The 18,359-nt window shown below is 44.5% G+C and overlaps 1 protein-coding gene across 2 annotated transcripts in view; it reads left to right on the forward strand.

Moving 5' to 3' along the window:
• DHX9 (DExH-box helicase 9) overlaps positions 1-15,603 on the forward strand; it is a 48,377-nt gene extending 32,774 nt beyond the window's left edge. For both annotated transcript variants that reach the window (XM_019530960.1, XM_019530961.1), the window contains 10 exons: positions 121-194; positions 748-900; positions 2,275-2,435; positions 4,196-4,307; positions 7,484-7,645; positions 7,824-7,951; positions 9,034-9,263; positions 11,178-11,293; positions 12,452-12,652; positions 15,084-15,603. In XM_019530960.1, the coding sequence (XP_019386505.1) occupies positions 121-194; positions 748-900; positions 2,275-2,435; positions 4,196-4,307; positions 7,484-7,645; positions 7,824-7,951; positions 9,034-9,263; positions 11,178-11,293; positions 12,452-12,652; positions 15,084-15,375 (1,629 nt within the window). In that variant the 3' untranslated portion in view covers positions 15,376-15,603. The remainder of the gene's footprint in view (positions 1-120; positions 195-747; positions 901-2,274; positions 2,436-4,195; positions 4,308-7,483; positions 7,646-7,823; positions 7,952-9,033; positions 9,264-11,177; positions 11,294-12,451; positions 12,653-15,083) is intronic.
• Positions 15,604-18,359: the final 2,756 nt, after the last annotated feature.

Below are 18,359 nucleotides of genomic sequence, written 5' to 3' on the forward strand. Positions count from 1 at the left end.
GGAAGTGCATTTAATGCTGATGTTTGTGCATATAAGCTGATGTATATTATCATGCAGGTCATCCTAGCCCCCCTGTAACTAACTATAAACGTATCCCAATAAGTACTTCTGTTTCCACAGGTTATTTTATCCACCAACATTGCTGAGACTAGCATTACCATCAATGATGTTGTCTATGTTATAGATTCATGCAAGTAAGTTCCATGTTCAGCTCTCTGCTTTATATAACACAACTGGAGTACAAAGTACATTTTGTGAACATGCAGCACTGCCTTTTGTTCTTGGAGCCTATCCCCTTGCTTGAATTTGGGTACCTCATCTCAATTTTTATAACAGTTGAAAGCTCTTAAAAACATATTGGAGCTCAATAAGCTGTCCTTTGTCAATCAAAAACCATGGTGGTGGTGTTCATGTGGGTGTTAGTGAGTTTCCTGCTCACTGGAAACTTCCATTTGGAAGAGAGCATTACAAGCACTTGTATAGCTGATGGAAAATATTAAGTGTGTTAGTCTAATTTATTCTGACTTGCTGCGTGTAAACACAGTACGTTATGAATAAATCCCTAATTGCATGAGAGATCTAATCTTCTGAGAGAAGATCTTAGCAAATGTGGTTTCTGTTGTAGTTGGGGCACCAGCTTTTTAAGGACAGCTAACACTGAAGTGTTGTATTAAATGATACAGTACAGAACTGCTTTGACAGTACTTGAGATATGCAATATTTGAATTTCCATTGTTTCTGTTACAGACAGAAGGTGAAACTGTTCACTGCTCACAACAACATGACAAACTACGCCACAGTCTGGGCATCAAAAACCAACCTGGAGCAACGGAAAGGGCGAGCAGGCCGTGTGCGGGCTGGATTCTGCTTCCATTTGTGTAGCAGAGCTCGCTTTGAAAGGTGAGCCTATGCTGCTTCTGGAACATGGATGTCTTAGAGCACTTCAGAAACCATTAAACTGTTTCTTCAAACCAGACTGGGAAAGCAGATTAACCTAAACTTGCAGAGATAAAAGATTGCCATGAAATTCTGTATTTCCTCATCCACAGAGTTCAGAGTAGAAGTCATGGGTCTTTTCTATTTTTAACTCAAAAATCACACAATTCCATTGTGTCATGATATTCAAGGAAAGAGTTAAAAGTATGACTTCAGGATCATCCCCTGCTCCCCTTCACAGAATGTGGCCTGTCAGCTTAATATAATTCTTTCTCTTAAGTCATGCCATGCTTCACTCAGTGGAAAACTGCCGGGGATCCAGGGAGCAGAGGAACTTAGGAAGGGATTGGATAAGATGCATAGATCCTAATAGTCAAAAAGCTGCTGTAGTGATATGCCAGACCCTTCTTTCTGTCCCATGGAAGAGATGATGGTGAGGATCAGCAGAAAAGAGACAGATGTTCCATTTTGCCCTGCTCCCTGGCGAAAAGCTTTGAACATCTCAGTACTGCCAGGCTCTCTTCTTCCTAGCTGCACCTGCTGACACCTCTAAGCAGCTGTAACTTTGACTTGTTCAGTCTACCACAGTCTTCTTTAATGACAAAAGCCAGAAAACCCGCACTGCCAGCTGCAGGGGGCTACACAGCTGTTGGATTCCATATTCCACCCCTATTCAACAAAGCACCCATTCCTCGAGGAAGCAGCTACAGTGGAGTTATGGTTGTTTAACAGAAAAACCCTGTAGATTCACAGGTATCTAGAAGAGGAAAGAGTTTGCACTGGGAAAGCATGGATGTTACTATGCTCATTTTGGAGTGTTGGTTCCATTAGATGCTAACCATTTAAAAGATGCCCATTTCTAGAGTTTGTCTCAACTGCAAGGGGCGCTTCACCAAGCATAAGAGCTTCTCTTTGCTTCTAGAAACATGTATGGGCATTTGCCAACAAGAGCATTTGTCTTTTTGAGTAGGAACCAGCAAGTTGAGTTGGGTGGTGACAGAAGTTATGGACATGAAGTAGACAGCATGCTGCCAGCTTCTTTGCTAATATATAGAGACAGGTTGGAAGGAGTTGATCTGTCCTGAAGAATGACACTTAGCAGTTGGTTGTGGGTGGGGCAAGAAGGTGCAAGAGATGGGAAGTATTGAAGAGAAGTACTTTTTAAAATAGTCAGTTCTGGTCTTGGGAACATACTGATGGTGGCTTGATCAGGTGACTGACAGAGCGTACTCATGGAAAGAGGTGGGTTGCACTTGATAGGGTGATCTTTGGGAGCGGTTGGGCTATGAATATGTTCAGAACTGTGATGCTTTGTTCTCTCCACCTTTTTGCTTCCAGACTTGAAACTCATATGACACCTGAGATGTTCCGAACACCACTGCATGAAATTGCTTTGAGTATCAAACTGCTAAGGCTGGGAGGAATTGGTCAGTTCTTGGCCAAAGCAATTGAACCACCACCTTTAGATGCAGTGATTGAAGCAGAGCACACCCTCAGAGGTACCTCCAGCAGTGGCGCACAAGGATTTTTGTATAGGCAGACTTGTCATGTGTATACAATTTGGGGTGTCAGGGTCTTCTGCATATCTAGATCCTGTATCCTTGGGCAGAAGACCTCTGTCTGGTGATGCCCTTAGTTCTGGAATGCATTGTGTGGGTAAGAGTGGGCTTTTGTAACTAAAGAAATACTCAGATTCCTAAATTGCATGTCATGACTTTGAAAAATTCAGATTCAAGCTTCAGGCTTACTTTTTTGTTTTTACTTTGCCACTGATTTAAACTAGCAGTATAACACTGCTATATATGAGGGGGGAAAAATATAGGGCGTTAAAACCTTTAGGAGGCTGGTACTAAATAAAGACATAACATGGACTTGTGGCTTTACAGTTATTTTGCATATATGTAGTTCTTTCTATCCCAGGATCTCAGTAGTCACTTCAAACATTAATAGCTTGACCTCTGTGTCTCAATTTCCTGTTCGTCAAGCTGTTATGAGGCTAGGTACCTTGCCTCAGGCCATACAGATAGTCTGTGATAGACTTGGGAAAGGAATCCTGGTTCCTTTTCCCTTGGATGTCTCAGACCAGTTTCTTTAAGGACCCAGCAGGGTCTAAACAAATTATTTGAATTGATGGCTTGTTTGATAATACATGAAAGATGTTTTGTCAGCCTGACGGAGGGTATTTACACCCAAAAGCTTCCTAAGAAGATTTTTCCAACTATTTGAGTTGGTATAATAAAAGATACCAGATTTACCCAAAGAACCTTTTAGGGTACTTGTGTAATGCAGTTAAGTTAAGATGCCTTCCCATTGCCATTCTAAGACTTTTTAAATTCATTCTTATTTTTCTAAAGTTGTGACAGTTATTCAGTTAGAGGCAGTGTTGAAATCCATACAAAGGAGCAAAAATAAATATATTTATACTTAATTGTGGGACTTGATGACTTAATGGGGACTGTGAAAAGCTAGTGCTTTTATAGGCTGCTTATGAAAGCATGGAAATGTTGGGGTGAACGCTTTCATCTTTAGAAATGTCAGAATTGGTGTTTTTGTCTGGTATTGTTGGAAGACCTGTGGGAAGTCTCAGAGCAAGGGATGTTGAATATCTATAAAAATCCTTTCTTCAAAATATAAACTAAGCATTTGAGCTCACTGGGTGTTAACCAAAACTATTTAATGTTCTTCCTCTATTGTTTCGGTTTCTAGTCTTTTCACTCTCACAATGTTGTTCATTGGTTCTTAACCTAGAGACTTTATAGTAAGCAAGACCAAAATTTATGCCCTTCTCCCTCAACCTCCAAAATTTTCATGCCATCTTTATACCATATAGACACACAGAAAGAATGCATAAGTTTCTGCTTTGTGGGTCAGCTCTAACTTTTAAGTATAATAGTGGTATAATTCATAGGTTTTATCCTAATGCAGTTCAATAAATGTTATGATTGAATAGTTTAGCTAGTCAGCAAAACCATAAGCTTCCCAGGTCAGTAAAGCAAATAGTAAATAATTGGAGCTTACTTGATTTTATTAGTGACAGTTTGCTGAGGATTGGTTCAGCTGGGACAAAGCTTCTTAAAAAAAAATATATTTTGCCCTTGTGTAACCAGTATTGAAAAACCAATTGCTTTTAAGCTGTGGCATAAGAATGAAGATGAGGTCTATCACAGGTAAAACATTTCCATCTCTTACCTAGTTAGTAATTGGCTGGACTGTGTAATTGCCGGAACTGTTTTGCTGACAGAGAAGTCTTTTGTTTCAGAGCTGGATGCCCTGGATTCCAATGATGAGTTGACACCTCTTGGAAGAATCCTGGCAAGACTCCCAATTGAACCTCGTCTTGGCAAAATGATGATAATGGGCTGCATTTTCTAGTAAGTTTATCAGTCCCAATGGTGGGTTCTCTGTTATTTCCCTAGGTTTCTGAATCTTTATGCATGTACTGTACAGAAAAAGCATGTATCCAGAAAGGCCGTGAATGTCATTGTGAGGTATAGAAAAACGAATGAACTAATAAATCCATCAGTGAAATAGTATTGCTGAGTATGGGAAGCCAGATATTATATAATGAAGAGGAAATACCTAGTTGCAACCAGGGATGAATAATTATGAAGTGAGGGAATGGGACTTCGAATATTAGTAAGAAAGGGGTGAGCCATAGATGGGGAGATGTGGACAATTAGTATTTAGGACAGACTAAAAGAACCCTGAGTCTGAACATCACACAGAAGGAGATAGACGTTGTGTTTAATCATGTCAGTCCAGGGGTTCAAGGCTTATCCCAAAGGTATTGAATAGTACTGTTAGTGGATGAAGAGAGGAAGAGACGGTGCTTGTTGTGAACACTCACGCTGTAAATTTCTAATAACTAGAATTTAAAGTACCATATTTATTTGAATAACTAGCAAAATGCCTGTCATGAATGACTAGGGGGGGCGGAGTGGGGTTGGAGATTCACATCTGTCCTGCACCCTCCCCCTGCTGCTCTGGGTCTATCCTTGCTCTTCCCTCCCTGCCCCTCTCCTGCTGGCATTCTGAGTCGTGCCCCGTTCCCACTCACCCCGCAGCTGGCAGTCATTCCCCATGGGGGGGCAGAGGGAGTGGAGGCATGGCTACAGAGTGCTGCGTGGGGGGTGCACCCCGCCTTGCAGCCATGTGCTGGGCCCTACACACCCCCATGCCAGCTCCCCACATGCCCCATGCCACACCCCTCCATGCCTCCGGGCTGCAGCTGGTGGGTGATCCCCATGCAGGGGTGGGGGAGAGGGTAGGGGTGTAGCCATGGGGTGCTGCGTGGGAGGTGTGCACCATCCCACGGCTACGTGCTGCACACCCCACTCCCTGCACAGCACCTTCCAGCCACATGCCCTGCTTCCCATGCCATGCCCCCACACAGCCATGTGCCATGCCATCCCGCAGGGCCACAAACCACGCACCCCTCCCCTTGCTTCCCTTCCCCCCGTGCAGCAGATCACACCCTGGCCCCCTCTGTCTGTCTGTCTATCTGTCTGTAAGGCTCTGGGCGCTGCATATGCAGTGGGCCCAGAGCATTACAGACAGACGCACACAGTGGAAGTGCTATGGCTTTTATTGTATTAAAATAGATGAGGTGTTCTTTCCCCCCCAGTCAGAGCAGGGAAACCAGCCCCCCATCTTACATTCACATGCATGGAAACTATGTCAAATACATCGCCTGTCTTTGAACTGCTGCTAAAAGCAGCATGTGCTCAGTAATTAAGTTGATTAAATGCAGCCAACATTGAGAGTGACTATAAAACACTTCAAAAAACAAATAAATTTGTGTCTCAGGTCAAGCGGGCCAAATAAGATTTTAATTCTATCAACTGAGCAAAACTCAATCATGCAAGCCTGTAACGTGTATAGGTACAGTCCACCTGGAAAAGATATTTAGGATTTCCCACTGAGCACAGCCCCCCTCAGTGCCAACTCTTTTTCAGTTCACAGTGGGCCACTACATTGCATGCACTTAGACTTCCTCTTTACTCTGATAACCGGGCAGTTTCTTCACCAGCCTTAGATACCTGGCAAATATCACCAAATGGGCCCCCAAACAGTGTACCCAAAATCTATCGGCCCCTCTCAGCCTGTCACATGAAAGTGGGGCCCTGCCCTCTATGAGCTGAAGCCAGACCAATTTGCCCTGTACTTCATCTCCATATTGATTTTGAAGGCTCCCCAGACTCATGACAAGAACACCCGGTTCCAGTCACAAGTTGGGGGCTAGCTAGCGCACGGCTTCTTTGTGGGGAGTATCTGGCCTACACACATATGCTGAGCTATGGGGTTATCATGGCTTAAAATACTGTTGACTCTGGTGGGGCCCAGCCCAATGAAGTATATGGTAAATCATGAGCCTTTTGGTTTTGGACTAATATCATGTGTCATTTATACCAGGGCAGGCGATTGTTTCAGGCAAAGGGCCACTTACTGAGTTTTGGCAAGCCATTGAGGGCCACATGACAGGCAGCTTAGGGGCAGATAAATATTAATTTTCTAAATTTTTTAGGGGCCCCGTGGGCCAGGTAGAATGGCCTGGTAGGCCGCATTTTACCCAGCCTTGGTTTATACCATGACCACTAAGGCACTTTTCTTACTTGCTGGGGATAACTGCTTTTCTGGCACAGGGTAGTACCTAAGCAGAGGTAATGTATAGTTAACCCCCCACTTTCATTTCTAGTGGGAAGATCTTGGCTTTATACCCACTTTATGGAAGTGTGAGATTCCTTCCTAGTTTGCTCCTGCAGCCATATGGCTGGGGGCAAGCAAAACTTGAGGGTATCTGAACCCCAAGCTTCTGGGCTTGGGCGTGCACGTAGGACACCCGCCAAATGATTTGGAAGCATCTGAAGCCCCAGGTGGGGGTGGAGGATATTTGCCAGTAGCAGGGCCTCTTATGGTTCTTGAATGACTCACAAATTTGGAATTGATTTAGCTGATTTGGCTTGGAACACAAAAACATTTCCTTAAAATTAAAAAAAGTTTGTATTTTCTTTAACTAGGTGCTTAAGTGCTACTTAGAAATGTGTTTATAGAGTAACTGTCTTAAAACTTGCAGCAGTTTCAAAAGTAAAATGAATCATTTCTACATAAGCTAAGTTTATGGGTACTATATGCAAATTGCAGTAGCCATGTTTATTTCCAGGTCATTTTTTCCAAATTTGTTCCTTACTTCCATGTAGTCAGGGAGAGCAAGGTCTGACTAATTGGGGGAAAAAGGCTACAGGGGAAGGTGGGAAGATGGGGTAGAGGGCACAGGGGAGGTTGACAAATTCAAGCCAAACCTCCAGTAATTAGATCTGTACCTGAAAAACTATCAAACATATACATTTTCCATATATCGAATAAAGTTACTGGGGATTGTTTTATAATCCAGTAAATACAGTAATTAACATGCTACTTCAGTGGAGTGCTGAGAAATGAGATGAGCGCTAAGGTACTGGGGTCTCTGGGCAGGAAGGTTTTATTCATGTCAGGAGGTCTAACAGGTTGGACAGCCCTGTCAAAATTGCTTCTGTGGTTTCTGTTTCAGTGTTGGGGATGCTGTTTGTACCATCTCTGCTGCCACCTGCTTCCCCGAGCCTTTCATCAATGAGGGTAAACGGCTGGGTTACGTGCACAGGAACTTTGCTGGAAATAGGTTTTCAGATCATGTGGCCCTACTTTCAGTCTTCCAGGCTTGGGATGATGCAAGGTTTGTTAATTGTTGGTTTAGTGCAGAATTTAATGGAAGATTATGGTTAAAGTGGGGCAAATAACCATAGAACCTGACCAAGCGACCAAATGGCTGGGATGGCCAAGACGTAATATTTGTCCTATTCCTGATGTGAGCTTCTCAAGTCCAGCTTGGTCTGTTTTTGTTTCATTCCTAGAATGGGCGGTGAAGAGGCAGAAATAAGATTCTGTGAACACAAACGACTCAACATGGCTACACTTCGCATGACTTGGGAAGCCAAAATTCAGCTCAAAGATATTCTCATTAATTCTGGCTTCCCAGAAGGTAATACTACATGAAAGTAGTCATTCCCTATTGTCCTCTTTCATTCTGAAAGCTGAGTGGGTTTTAAACTGTTCATTTGCCAGTCATCGTGCTGTGATCTAGCATAACATGCATGTACATAGTAGTGTTTGCCACTGTTAAAGTGATTTTCATGTGGGTCTGTCCAGATGTATTTTGTGCTCTCTTAGCAATTACAATTAAGGATCTATGAGTGTAGTGAAGAAATGGAGGTAAATTCTTATGTGCTTCAAATTCACATTTCCTTCTGGATTAGAAGATCGAGATTGTCACTTGCAGAGTTGCTCACAACTCTTGCATTATGGTAAGGAAGTCAGTCACTCGGGACACTCCATCCCCCTCCCCAGGATCAGAACAGAGATACAGGGCTGGAAAGCCATTCTTGGCAAGTGCAGCAGGAGGGGTGCATAGTGATAATCTATTTTTATGATGAAAGGTGTTTTGATGATAAGGGTTTTTCAGCATTTTCTTGAAGGTGACCAGGTTCTGAATTCGTTTAACTTCCTCGGGAAATGTGTTCCATGTTAAAAGGTCCAGACGGATTTGATATCTTAATACTCTGCTTAATAATACTTAATAGTTGCCCTCCCTTTGCTCTCAAGGTTAAGTACTGCAGTAATCTTAAATTTTATTAATAGGTTGGCTAGTCCAGAAGCACGTTAGTAACATTTACCCTGCCTCTCTAGGAGATCACATCTCCAAAACGAAAGTTGGATAAGGCCGATGCAGCAACTGCCAAACAAGCCTGTGACTCCTTGGTTTTTTTTAAAAACTGGGAGAGAAGGGAAATGACTCTTTTTAATTTGATTTTATTTTCAGTTCTCTTGAATCATGTTACTCTTGAATCATGGAAAATGTGTTTCATGTATTGACGGCAAATACATTTTTTGTGAAATAGCAGTAAATTTTATCATCTTCTGGGTGCAGAAGACTTGAGAACAGATGTCTGTGTGAACAGATACCCAGGTCAATAAACAGTCAAGTCTGATATCCTGACTAATTAATTTAGCTAAGTTGTACTCTGTCAGATCTGGATAAGAGACAGTTTTCTGTTCTGTCAACAGAATGCTTGGTGACTCAACCATTTAACAACACTGGACCAGATAACAATCTGGATGTTGTGATCTCCCTGCTTGCTTTTGGTGTGTACCCTAACGTCTGCTACCACAAGGAGAAAAGGAAAATTCTTACCACTGAGGGGCGCAATGCACTCATTCACAAATCGTCTGTCAACTGCCCTTTCAGCAGCCAGGACCTAAAGTATCCCTGTCCTTTCTTTGTTTTTGGGGAAAAGGTAAGGAGTCTAAAATTCTCCCTGCCACCAAGCTTTACCCTGATCCTTATTGCTTCACTTCAAAAGGTCCTCCTAGGCACTGGATTGCTTTTCCTTAGGTGACAACTTTAATATTAGTAAAACATGGTGGATTTCCGGCCTGGAATTTTCTGGTACCAAGCCCTTGTTCAAAGCTGTCCTCTCACTGTTGTCGTCTTCAGCTCGGTTCAGGATTCCTGTAGTATTTATTGTTTTAATTTACATTTAGCATGGCCCCAAAGCATTGAACATTCAGTGTGCTGCTTAGTTTGGTATTGACAAATTAAATTAACTGCTGGACAGGTAATCAGAGAGAAGTTGGAGGCTTTAGGAAGTGGAAAGGGGACAGCTGTAGCTTTTGGCATTCAGGAAGCTTTGGTTTTCAGTCAGAATGCATGGGAGACTTTGGGTATTGAAGGTGGCAAGTGGTAATTCATCACCCCTCTGCCTCTGCCCAAAAGAAGGAGGAAAATTTAGATATGCATTTGGGAGGTAGGGATTTGAATTCCTCATTTCAGCAAGGCTTTATCATGTCTAGCTGTTCCATTGCACTCCACAATATCTGCCACTGCATTGAATCCTGGAAATGATGCATATAAAATTGAATTCTCTTTAGAGTGGGGTTTGTTGACACACCTTTTAAGATGAATGGCAGCTTTTCAGATATTCATGGCTGCCATTATAAGCTGGTATCATATTATTGTTTTATGTTCGGACCATGTTTTGAAGGTTCTCTTTATACGTACAAGAAGTATTGGCTTATTTCTTGAAATGAACATGTATTAACGCTATCCAGCAACTTACAGCCTTGCAATATAAGGATGTTTGTCTAATCCCAGTACCTGGGGGGAGTCTGACAAATCCAAAAGGCAGGTCGGTGCTGCACCATCACAGAAAGGGTGCATCCCAAATGTTGTACAGCCCATCTCTAAAGTGGGAGTTCAGTCATCTTAGTGTATTCTGTCAACACTGACAAAACATGAAATGGTTTATATAAAGGGCTTGAGCAGACTTAATTGCACCAGAAACATAATATATATCATATTGCTGTGTATGGCACCGTAAACATTGATAGCACCAGAAAATGGCAAACCAGCTCCAAAGATCTTGCATGTAAAACATGGTGCCATAAACTCAAATTTGTGGTGTCCCAGCAGTCAGCTGATTGTCAGCCTTGGATACAGATTGTACCAGCAGCTGTCCAGTCCCAATGATAACAGCGGGTTGCTGGGCAGGAGAGTTGCAGGCCTCCTAGCAGCGAAGCCCCTTTGCTTCCCCGGGTAACCTTCCAACCCTTGTGCCTATCACTAAAGCTGGAACATTTGCTGCTTTACCCCACTTTACAGCCCTGTACTACAGCCCCTTCAGGGCAAGACAGTAAATGTGCCAGCTTGAAATGTGCCAATTTTCAACATGGGGTAGTCCCAGACTACCCCCTCCCCTTTTGCTGGCAATTACACTTTTGTGGTGTGTGGAATTTTATGTCCTACCCAAAAATCACATTGCTTGCCACGCACATCTGGCATGACAGGTCACATTTTGAGGATGGTGCAAAAAGTTCCCTAGACCCCATTCACATGACTGTCTCAATGCCTGCCAGCAGCCAGAGTAACACATCTTCAACAGGAATTGCATTTAGACCCCAAACCCATATCACGTGGTCAACTTAACAGCTCTAAAACAGGAATGAATTTTGGTTTGTACCAGCCCAGTCTGATTTTGGAGAGCTTGCCAAATCAGGAAGAAGCATCTGTCTCGTCACTGTTCCTTTTAAATCACAATCTTGGGATTATTTTGTGTTTGTGTATTTTTTAGTTCCCATGGACACTGCAAAGTAGTACAGTTTTCATTTCCTATTTAAGATCTGGGGTTTTATTTTCCCCCTTCCACCTGCAGATCCGAACCAGAGCTATCTCTGCCAAAGGAATGACTTTGGTGAGCCCACTGCAGCTGCTCCTGTTTGCCTCAAAGAAAGTCTTATCTGATGGAGAGATCATTCTGGTAGATGACTGGTATGAATTTCCAAGTTGATCATGGATGTTTAAGTGTGCGAGAGAGCAATGACTGAAGGGAAGCAGCTGGTATCACAGCTAAAAGTATGTTTAGAACGGGGAAAATGTAGGTCAGACTATGCAGTAACAGATTAATTTCAACAAGGCATTATCTTTGGTGTGTGTAAGGAAGGGAATGGTTTACTTTGGCAGCTCCTTTTATTTTATAGATTAGGTTCCTAAATTAAAAACATGAGGACCTGGCTGAAGTCCATGAAAGCTACTTTTTCAGTTTTTGAGTTTGCGTAAGGTGATATAAGAGTTGCTTCCACATGAGTAGACAAGCAGAGGGAAAGCTAACTTCATGGCTAATGCACAGCAGCTGGATCAGGAGTACTGGGTTTTTTATTTCTGGTTCCGCTGCTTTCTCTGCCAAGCTGTCATCTTTACCTCAGTTTCCCATTCTGTAAAACAAGATTACTGACAGCTAACTCCCCAGATCTGTTAAGGCTTACTTCTAATAATTAAAACATTGTTTGCTATTTGTTGGCAGATGCTTTATAGCAAAATGATTTGTATTCTCAGAGGTTGAGGCTCCCCTGCACTTTTGGACCTGTTGTAGCATTCTGTCTTGGGTTATATCAGGGGTATCCAACCTGCAGGATGAGTGCCACAAGTGGTAGGGACAGTCTCCATGTATGCCACATAGATTGGGAGGGGACAGACAGTACTGTGGCAGATAGGACAGAGAACAGAAAGCAGAGCAGGCAGGGAGCACATTGCAGAAGCCAAAAGCTGAGCAGGCAGGGAAAGGGTATCAGAGTGGCACTCAGGGAAGGTGTGGGGCTAATCTGTGGCATGCCTGCCAAAAAGGCTGGCCCCCACTGGATCATGTAATTGGCAGTACATCCCGTGTTCTGAGTCCAAAGAGAACAGCAGGCCAAATACTTGGCAGTTGTTTTAACTGTTTTTTGTTATCTTGTCAGTTTAGAAAATTAGTATGTTTTGGTCACACTGTCCTGGGTTTTTAATTTCATTTCCCATTGTTAGGAGATAAGAAATAGAAAATCAAAGATACCTGTTTCCATGGTGGTTTGTACAAGACCTACTAAATACCCATTCTGTTGAATCTTTCTCTAGTCCCAGGTTATCTGTAGCATGTCATTTTTTCTGTCCTAGGATCAAATTGAAGATGTCCCATGATGCAGCTGCCTGCATCACCGCCCTACGTGCAGCAATGGAGGCTCTTGTTGTAGAAGTAACTAAAGAACCTGAAATCATCAGTCATTTGGACCCTGTAAACGAGCGAATGTTAAATGTGATACGCCAGATCTCCAGACCTTCAGCAGCAGGCATCCACCTCATGGCTGCCAATACAAGGTTAGCTCAGACCTGCTCATTTGTACCACTGGATCTTTGCTCCACTCCTACTGATTAATACCTGCAAATTCCAAAGGCTGAAACATGTGAACTTATGCCAGTGAGAACTGTTGGGTTTTAGTTGGGAAACAGGTTACCAGATATGCATAACCAGTACGGAAATAAAACTTTTATACCTATTTTCAATTGGTGATAATGTAGGATGATAATGTATGCATCTTGGCTGGGATGATCTAATTGGGGCTGGTCCTGCTGGCGTGGGGGGTTGCAGGTTGGGAGTGATGGGTCACAAATGGGGTCATGCTGAGGAAGTTTGGGAAGCGCTGAACTAGTTGGTCTCTTGAGGTGCCTTCCAGCCCTAATTTTCTGTGATTCTATATCATGTAAAAATGTTGGCACTTTTGGTTCTGATTAGATTTTCAAAGATGGGCACTATATCTTTTGTGTCTTCTGAGCACATTGCTGTAAATGTACATGTAAATTCCACCTACGCAGGAATATTTAGCTTGCTTGCAATTTCATACCCCTTGCATCAATTTTTACTGTTTAGTCTACAGAACAATTTTCAGCAATGACAGTAACCCTGTCAGGGTTGTCTTAGTGTGGGCACTGCTGCTGCCACAGCAGCCAGGTAAGGGTTTTCTGCATGCCTTGTGCACAACCAGACTGGGAAGGGCCTGCAGCATGTGGGGGCTTTCCTGTCTCATTAGGGTTCTCTGATAATCCTAAAAAAAGGCAGGAGAGCTAGCTTGTGCCCCAGTCCTTCCCGGTTCAGTTCTTCCATGCTCCTCTCAGAAACCAACACACATGGGACAGTTCCACCTATCCTGTGTGCCTGTTTTCCAGGTGCCATATTGGGCGGACCAGGAAGAGCTGGGACACAAGCCAGCTCTCCTGCCTGCTTTGGCTTATCAGACAACCCTGCTGAGGGAGGAGTGCACTTGGGTGCCCCAGCCCTTCCTGGCCTGGCAGTGTACCAGGTGTGCAGTGCACTTTTACCTACTGGCACCTAGGTGAGAATCATTGAAGGTGAGGCAGCATAAAATGTCTTCTTAGGCAGGGTCTTTTCAAATTTAAAAAAGTTGGGGAACAATGCAAAAACCTGACCCTGAAAAGGTTGAGACCCACTGGTGTAGGGTTTCCAGTGTATCGCACCTGGGAGAGGTGAGGAAATAGAAAGTGACTAAGTAAAAAGTAGATTGAAATGAAGATAGTAGGCATGCATGCAGACAGCACTGCAGAGGAAGGCAGGGGGCCTTCTCTGGTCCCTGTCTTTACCGTATCTGAAAAAGCTACTTCTAGTGACTTGCTCAGCATTACATAGAAAGCCTTGTTAGAAGCTGGGATAGGTCTCCAGAGTAGGGCATTTTTCAGCTAAACCACAAGACCACTTTCCCTTCCTGTAGCCCTACCTCATATACATTCATTCATTTCAACTTATGCAACAAATCTTTTGTATAAGAGGGCTGACCAGGAAAGTCTTCGCATGTGGATACATGTAACAATTGTCACTGTTGGGAAACCAGTTCACAGTTGTCATGGGTCAGAGGTGTCCACTCGTGTAATACCCAAGCATTCCAGGTATGAGTCACTGTTTAAGTGCCAAAGTACTGTGGCTCTGACACTTGGCAGTGGGAGTGCGTACTTGGCCCAGAATGCCTTGCTGTGACAGTGGTCGGGGGAGGAAATGGGGAGCGCTTGGATCCCCACTTCGGAGGTCTTGGAGGGTGGGTGACCTGTGTCTAGGGCCACTTTCACTTTTTTGCCTTCCCTTCTCTCTTGAACATTAGTTCAGTTGCCTGTGCCTGACTGAACTCTTCACTGTGCTTGCCTGGCTTGATGCCCAGAGGCAGAGGAGTGTTTGGATGCACTTTTCTAGGATCCCAGGAGCTGAAGGGGACAGGAGGGGCTGCAGTCAAGTAGGGACACAGCTGATTGTAGAACCATAGCTTTTTATTGAACACAGGCAGAACAAGCAGTTGTTTTTTGTTTTGTTCTTTTTTGGGGGAGGGTCCCCCAAGGTGCCACCAAAAGGGAAAGAAAAGAGTTCTGGCCACATACCAGGATGGCTAGCTGGGAGGCTGAGGAATGATGCAGTATGGGATGCCTGGAGGCCTGACTAGGTTCATGTCATGGGACGCTTAGTGCTTACACATAACACATACCTGTTTGTCGGTGCACCTTTTCACAAGAGTATGATTTTTTTCCAAGTACATTTTTAAACTGTTGCAGGCAGCTTTAAACTGATTTAATGGACTTGTCTGACTGTCCACTTTGGGGTTTAAAGTGTATTTAAACTGGTCTAAGTGCTGCACGAGTCCATATCTTCAGATGAACATTGTTGTTACTGTGGCCGGGGGTGAAAATGTTGACTCTTAAAAACTCAATGTGTTTATAAATACTTAAAGATAAAATTGAATTTCTTTCCCAGATATGGAGATGGTCCTCGCCCACCTAAAATGGCTCGATATGACAATGGAGGTGGATACAGAGGACGGGGAGGTTACCAGCGTGGCTATGGTGGCAGTTATAACTCATACCAAGGACGAAGAGGGTACCAAGGAGGTTCTGGGGGAGGTTACAGAGGTGGTGGTGGATATAGAGGGACTGGGGGAGGGTATCGAGGCTCAGGGGGGGGATATAGAGGGTACCAAGCTGTCAACAGAGGTGGCTTTGGAGGTGGGTATGGAGGCCCAGGAAGGGGAGGTGGTGGTGGTTTTTGAAATCTCTTGAGGTCTTCCTTGTACTCTAAAAAAAAAATGTGCATGTTTCCTTCCTCAGTTCCTTTGCTACTGCTACAGAAGTTTGCCAGTCAGTCTAATTGTTCACAGTAGCTTGAAACAAATATAGGTTTAGTAGTGAGTGATGTGTTACATCCTGAACACATACTACAGAGTCTGCAACAGTTTGTATTATTTTGTTCTTAATAAAGTGTTCAGTTTTCAAGAAAATGTGTTTTGTTTCTGACTCCTTCCAAGCATAAGATGGAAGAAACTTTTCTCCCAGTGATAAAAGGTTGTGAGGCACAGAAACAAGTTTTTCAGACTCCTACAGCTTACAGGTAGCTGTTGCTGATTCAGGCAGAGATAACAATGAATGGACAAAACAAAATTCAGTGCCAAAGCAGGAATTTGAAATTGCAAGACTTGAGCTCAGAGATACTAACATGTGGGGAAGTTTTTTTCCCTGCGAAATGCACTTGCAAATAAGTCCTGCTGCAATGGCTTTATGAGTGCCAAATGATGTTCATCTCACATAGCAAAACAGCAGTCAGTCAGCTTGTCCAGTGGCTGGCTGCTAGTATCTTCTGTATTGCTCTACAAAAAACTGCACCAAGCCTAATAAAGAAGCCCCGTAGACTAATTCTGTAGAGCAGATACAGGAACCTGGGAGGGGGAGCTCTTTTCAAGGTTGGTGTAGTGTAGTTTCAGATACTGCAAACAGGAAAACTTAAGTGTGAACTACACCTTTTCTTTCAACTAAGACAAGGGTTCCCAAACTCTGGTATATATACCCTTGGGGGTACACAAGACCTCTCGGGGAGGTACACGGGTAAAACTGTGTAATAGTGGATTTAATTTTCGTTATAATTGGTATTTAAGGGGTTAAAATATAAAACATACGCTGGTAGGGGTATGCAGACAGCTGGCAAATCTGGAAGGGGGTATGCAATAAGAAAGAGTTTGGGAACCTCTGAACTAAGACGCTGCTCAAACCCTGTGTGAAAGGAGAGGATTCTCGCCGGTCCAGTCCGGTGAATAGCAACATTTTGGCCCATGCCTTCTGAAGTGAAGAGCTTTACAGCACCCAGCACACATCTGTCCCTATACTAGGAGGGACCCAGATTGAACCTCAGTGTGGGTGTAGCGTTCTTCCTGGCGTGGTCACTATGCCTCCTGGCAGCTGCTCAGCCCTTGCCATCTTATGACTCCTTGGGCAGTCTCCCCTTTGCTTGTCTGCCATGCCTTGATGTTATTTTTAAAGAGAAGGGAGGCTGCCCCAGGGCGTCCTAAGCTGGTTCTCACTTATAATGACCACAGATGTCCATGGTCATTGCCTTAAGGGCCAATTACGTGGACTCCATCCTTCCCAATTGCCATTCCCAAGCCTCTCAGATAATATGCTAACATTGGGGTCGGCAAAATATGGCCTGCAAGTCAGATCTGGCCTGCTCAGGGATTTTGTCCAGCCCACAGCAGGTTCTTCCATACTGCCTGGCCCAGATGCAGGGAGCAACTCAGGCTGTGACACATGCAGTTGGTCCCATTGCCCCCAGGTCTGCAGGGCTGGGGCGGTGCAGCAGCCAGACTCCATTTCCTGGCAGCCCTGGCAGTGGTGGCTCCTTCCAGCTGCCACCACCCCACTGTCCAGGCACTCTGACCTGGCCACCCAGCACCCACAATGCTGGAAGCAAGACTCATGCGGGCAAGGCGCTCAGTCGAGCAGCTGTGATGGGGCTGCAGGCAGGCAGGGAGCCGTGTCTGGGAGCAAGACGCGTGGGCAGGACCGGGAAGACCCCGGAATCTTGGGGTGGTGACAGTGCAGGGCCGTGGCCCCAGGAAAAGCCACAATCTGCCCCTCACGGCCCTGCAACAGGCACTGGTTCCGGTGGCAGGGGCATGCAGGAAGGATTGGGCCTCTGCCTGGTGGTGTTACTGCCCAAAGTTCACAGCCTCAAATGCAGCTCTCTGGTTACCCATGGCCCCATCCTGTGTGCCCTGCCTATCTGGCTCCTGACCCATCTCCAAGGAGACTCTGGGGTGGGGGTGGAGGGGCTGGGTCAGAGCCACGATGGGCAGATTGCAGCTATTCCTCAACCCCATGTTGTCACCGCCCCTCAATCTCTGAGTATCCATAGAGACCGGCTGGGTGGATGGGATGGGGCCACATGGGTTGGATTAGCTGTGTCTGGGGCCAGTGGCTGAGATCTTGGGGTGGTGATGGCATGGGCCAGGGCTGATTCCTGATTTAGCTGATTCCTTCCTGGAGCTAGAAGCATGCTGCTTTGATCCCTGCTCCACCAGGCAGTAGCTTTGGTATTACTCTTCAGGCAGCTGGGACTCAGCAGCACATTAATATTGAGTTAATTGCCCACTGTTCATCACAGCTGTTAAAGATCAGCTGTCTTTTTTAATGATCTTTAGGGTCTGCCAATGAAGCTAACCTTTTCTAGGGGAGCTTTGCTGTCTGCTAGGGCTTCTGGTCTCTTCTGTTTCACAGGTCTTTAGCTCTTCAAGATCAGAGAGGTCCACCCATGGAGACCAGCCCTCAGCAGCAGTTAAGAGTTTTAGTTTAGCAGGAAAGGGAAGGTGAGTCAACTGAAGATTAGGCTCCTTCCCTATTCTCTGAAGCCATAACTCTGGAGAAAAGAACATTTTCTTCAGAATGTCTTTCAAAAACAAGATGCATACTATATTGGGAGGGTATGTAACCTCAAAACCAGGTATGACTGAAAGAATAAAAGTTTTGCAATTTCTGTTCTCTAGGGCAGCACTTCTCAACCTGTGGGTCATGACCCAAAAGTGGATCACAAGAATATATGGAAGGGTCATGAACAAACGTTAACAATGGATCAACAAACTTTTAAAAAATGGGAAACTGTCTTTACCCTTTCAGGCTGGCAGAGCTCCAACCTGCGAGGGACTTCTTGGGGGCCTTCAGGGCCCATGCATACCCCCTCATTCCCCACACACTGGGGGCCAGGCCT

The sequence above is a fragment of the Crocodylus porosus genome, unplaced genomic scaffold (assembly GCF_001723895.1).
Source record: "Crocodylus porosus isolate Cpor-Errol unplaced genomic scaffold, CroPor_comp1, whole genome shotgun sequence".
NCBI lineage: Eukaryota > Metazoa > Chordata > Crocodylia > Crocodylidae > Crocodylus > Crocodylus porosus.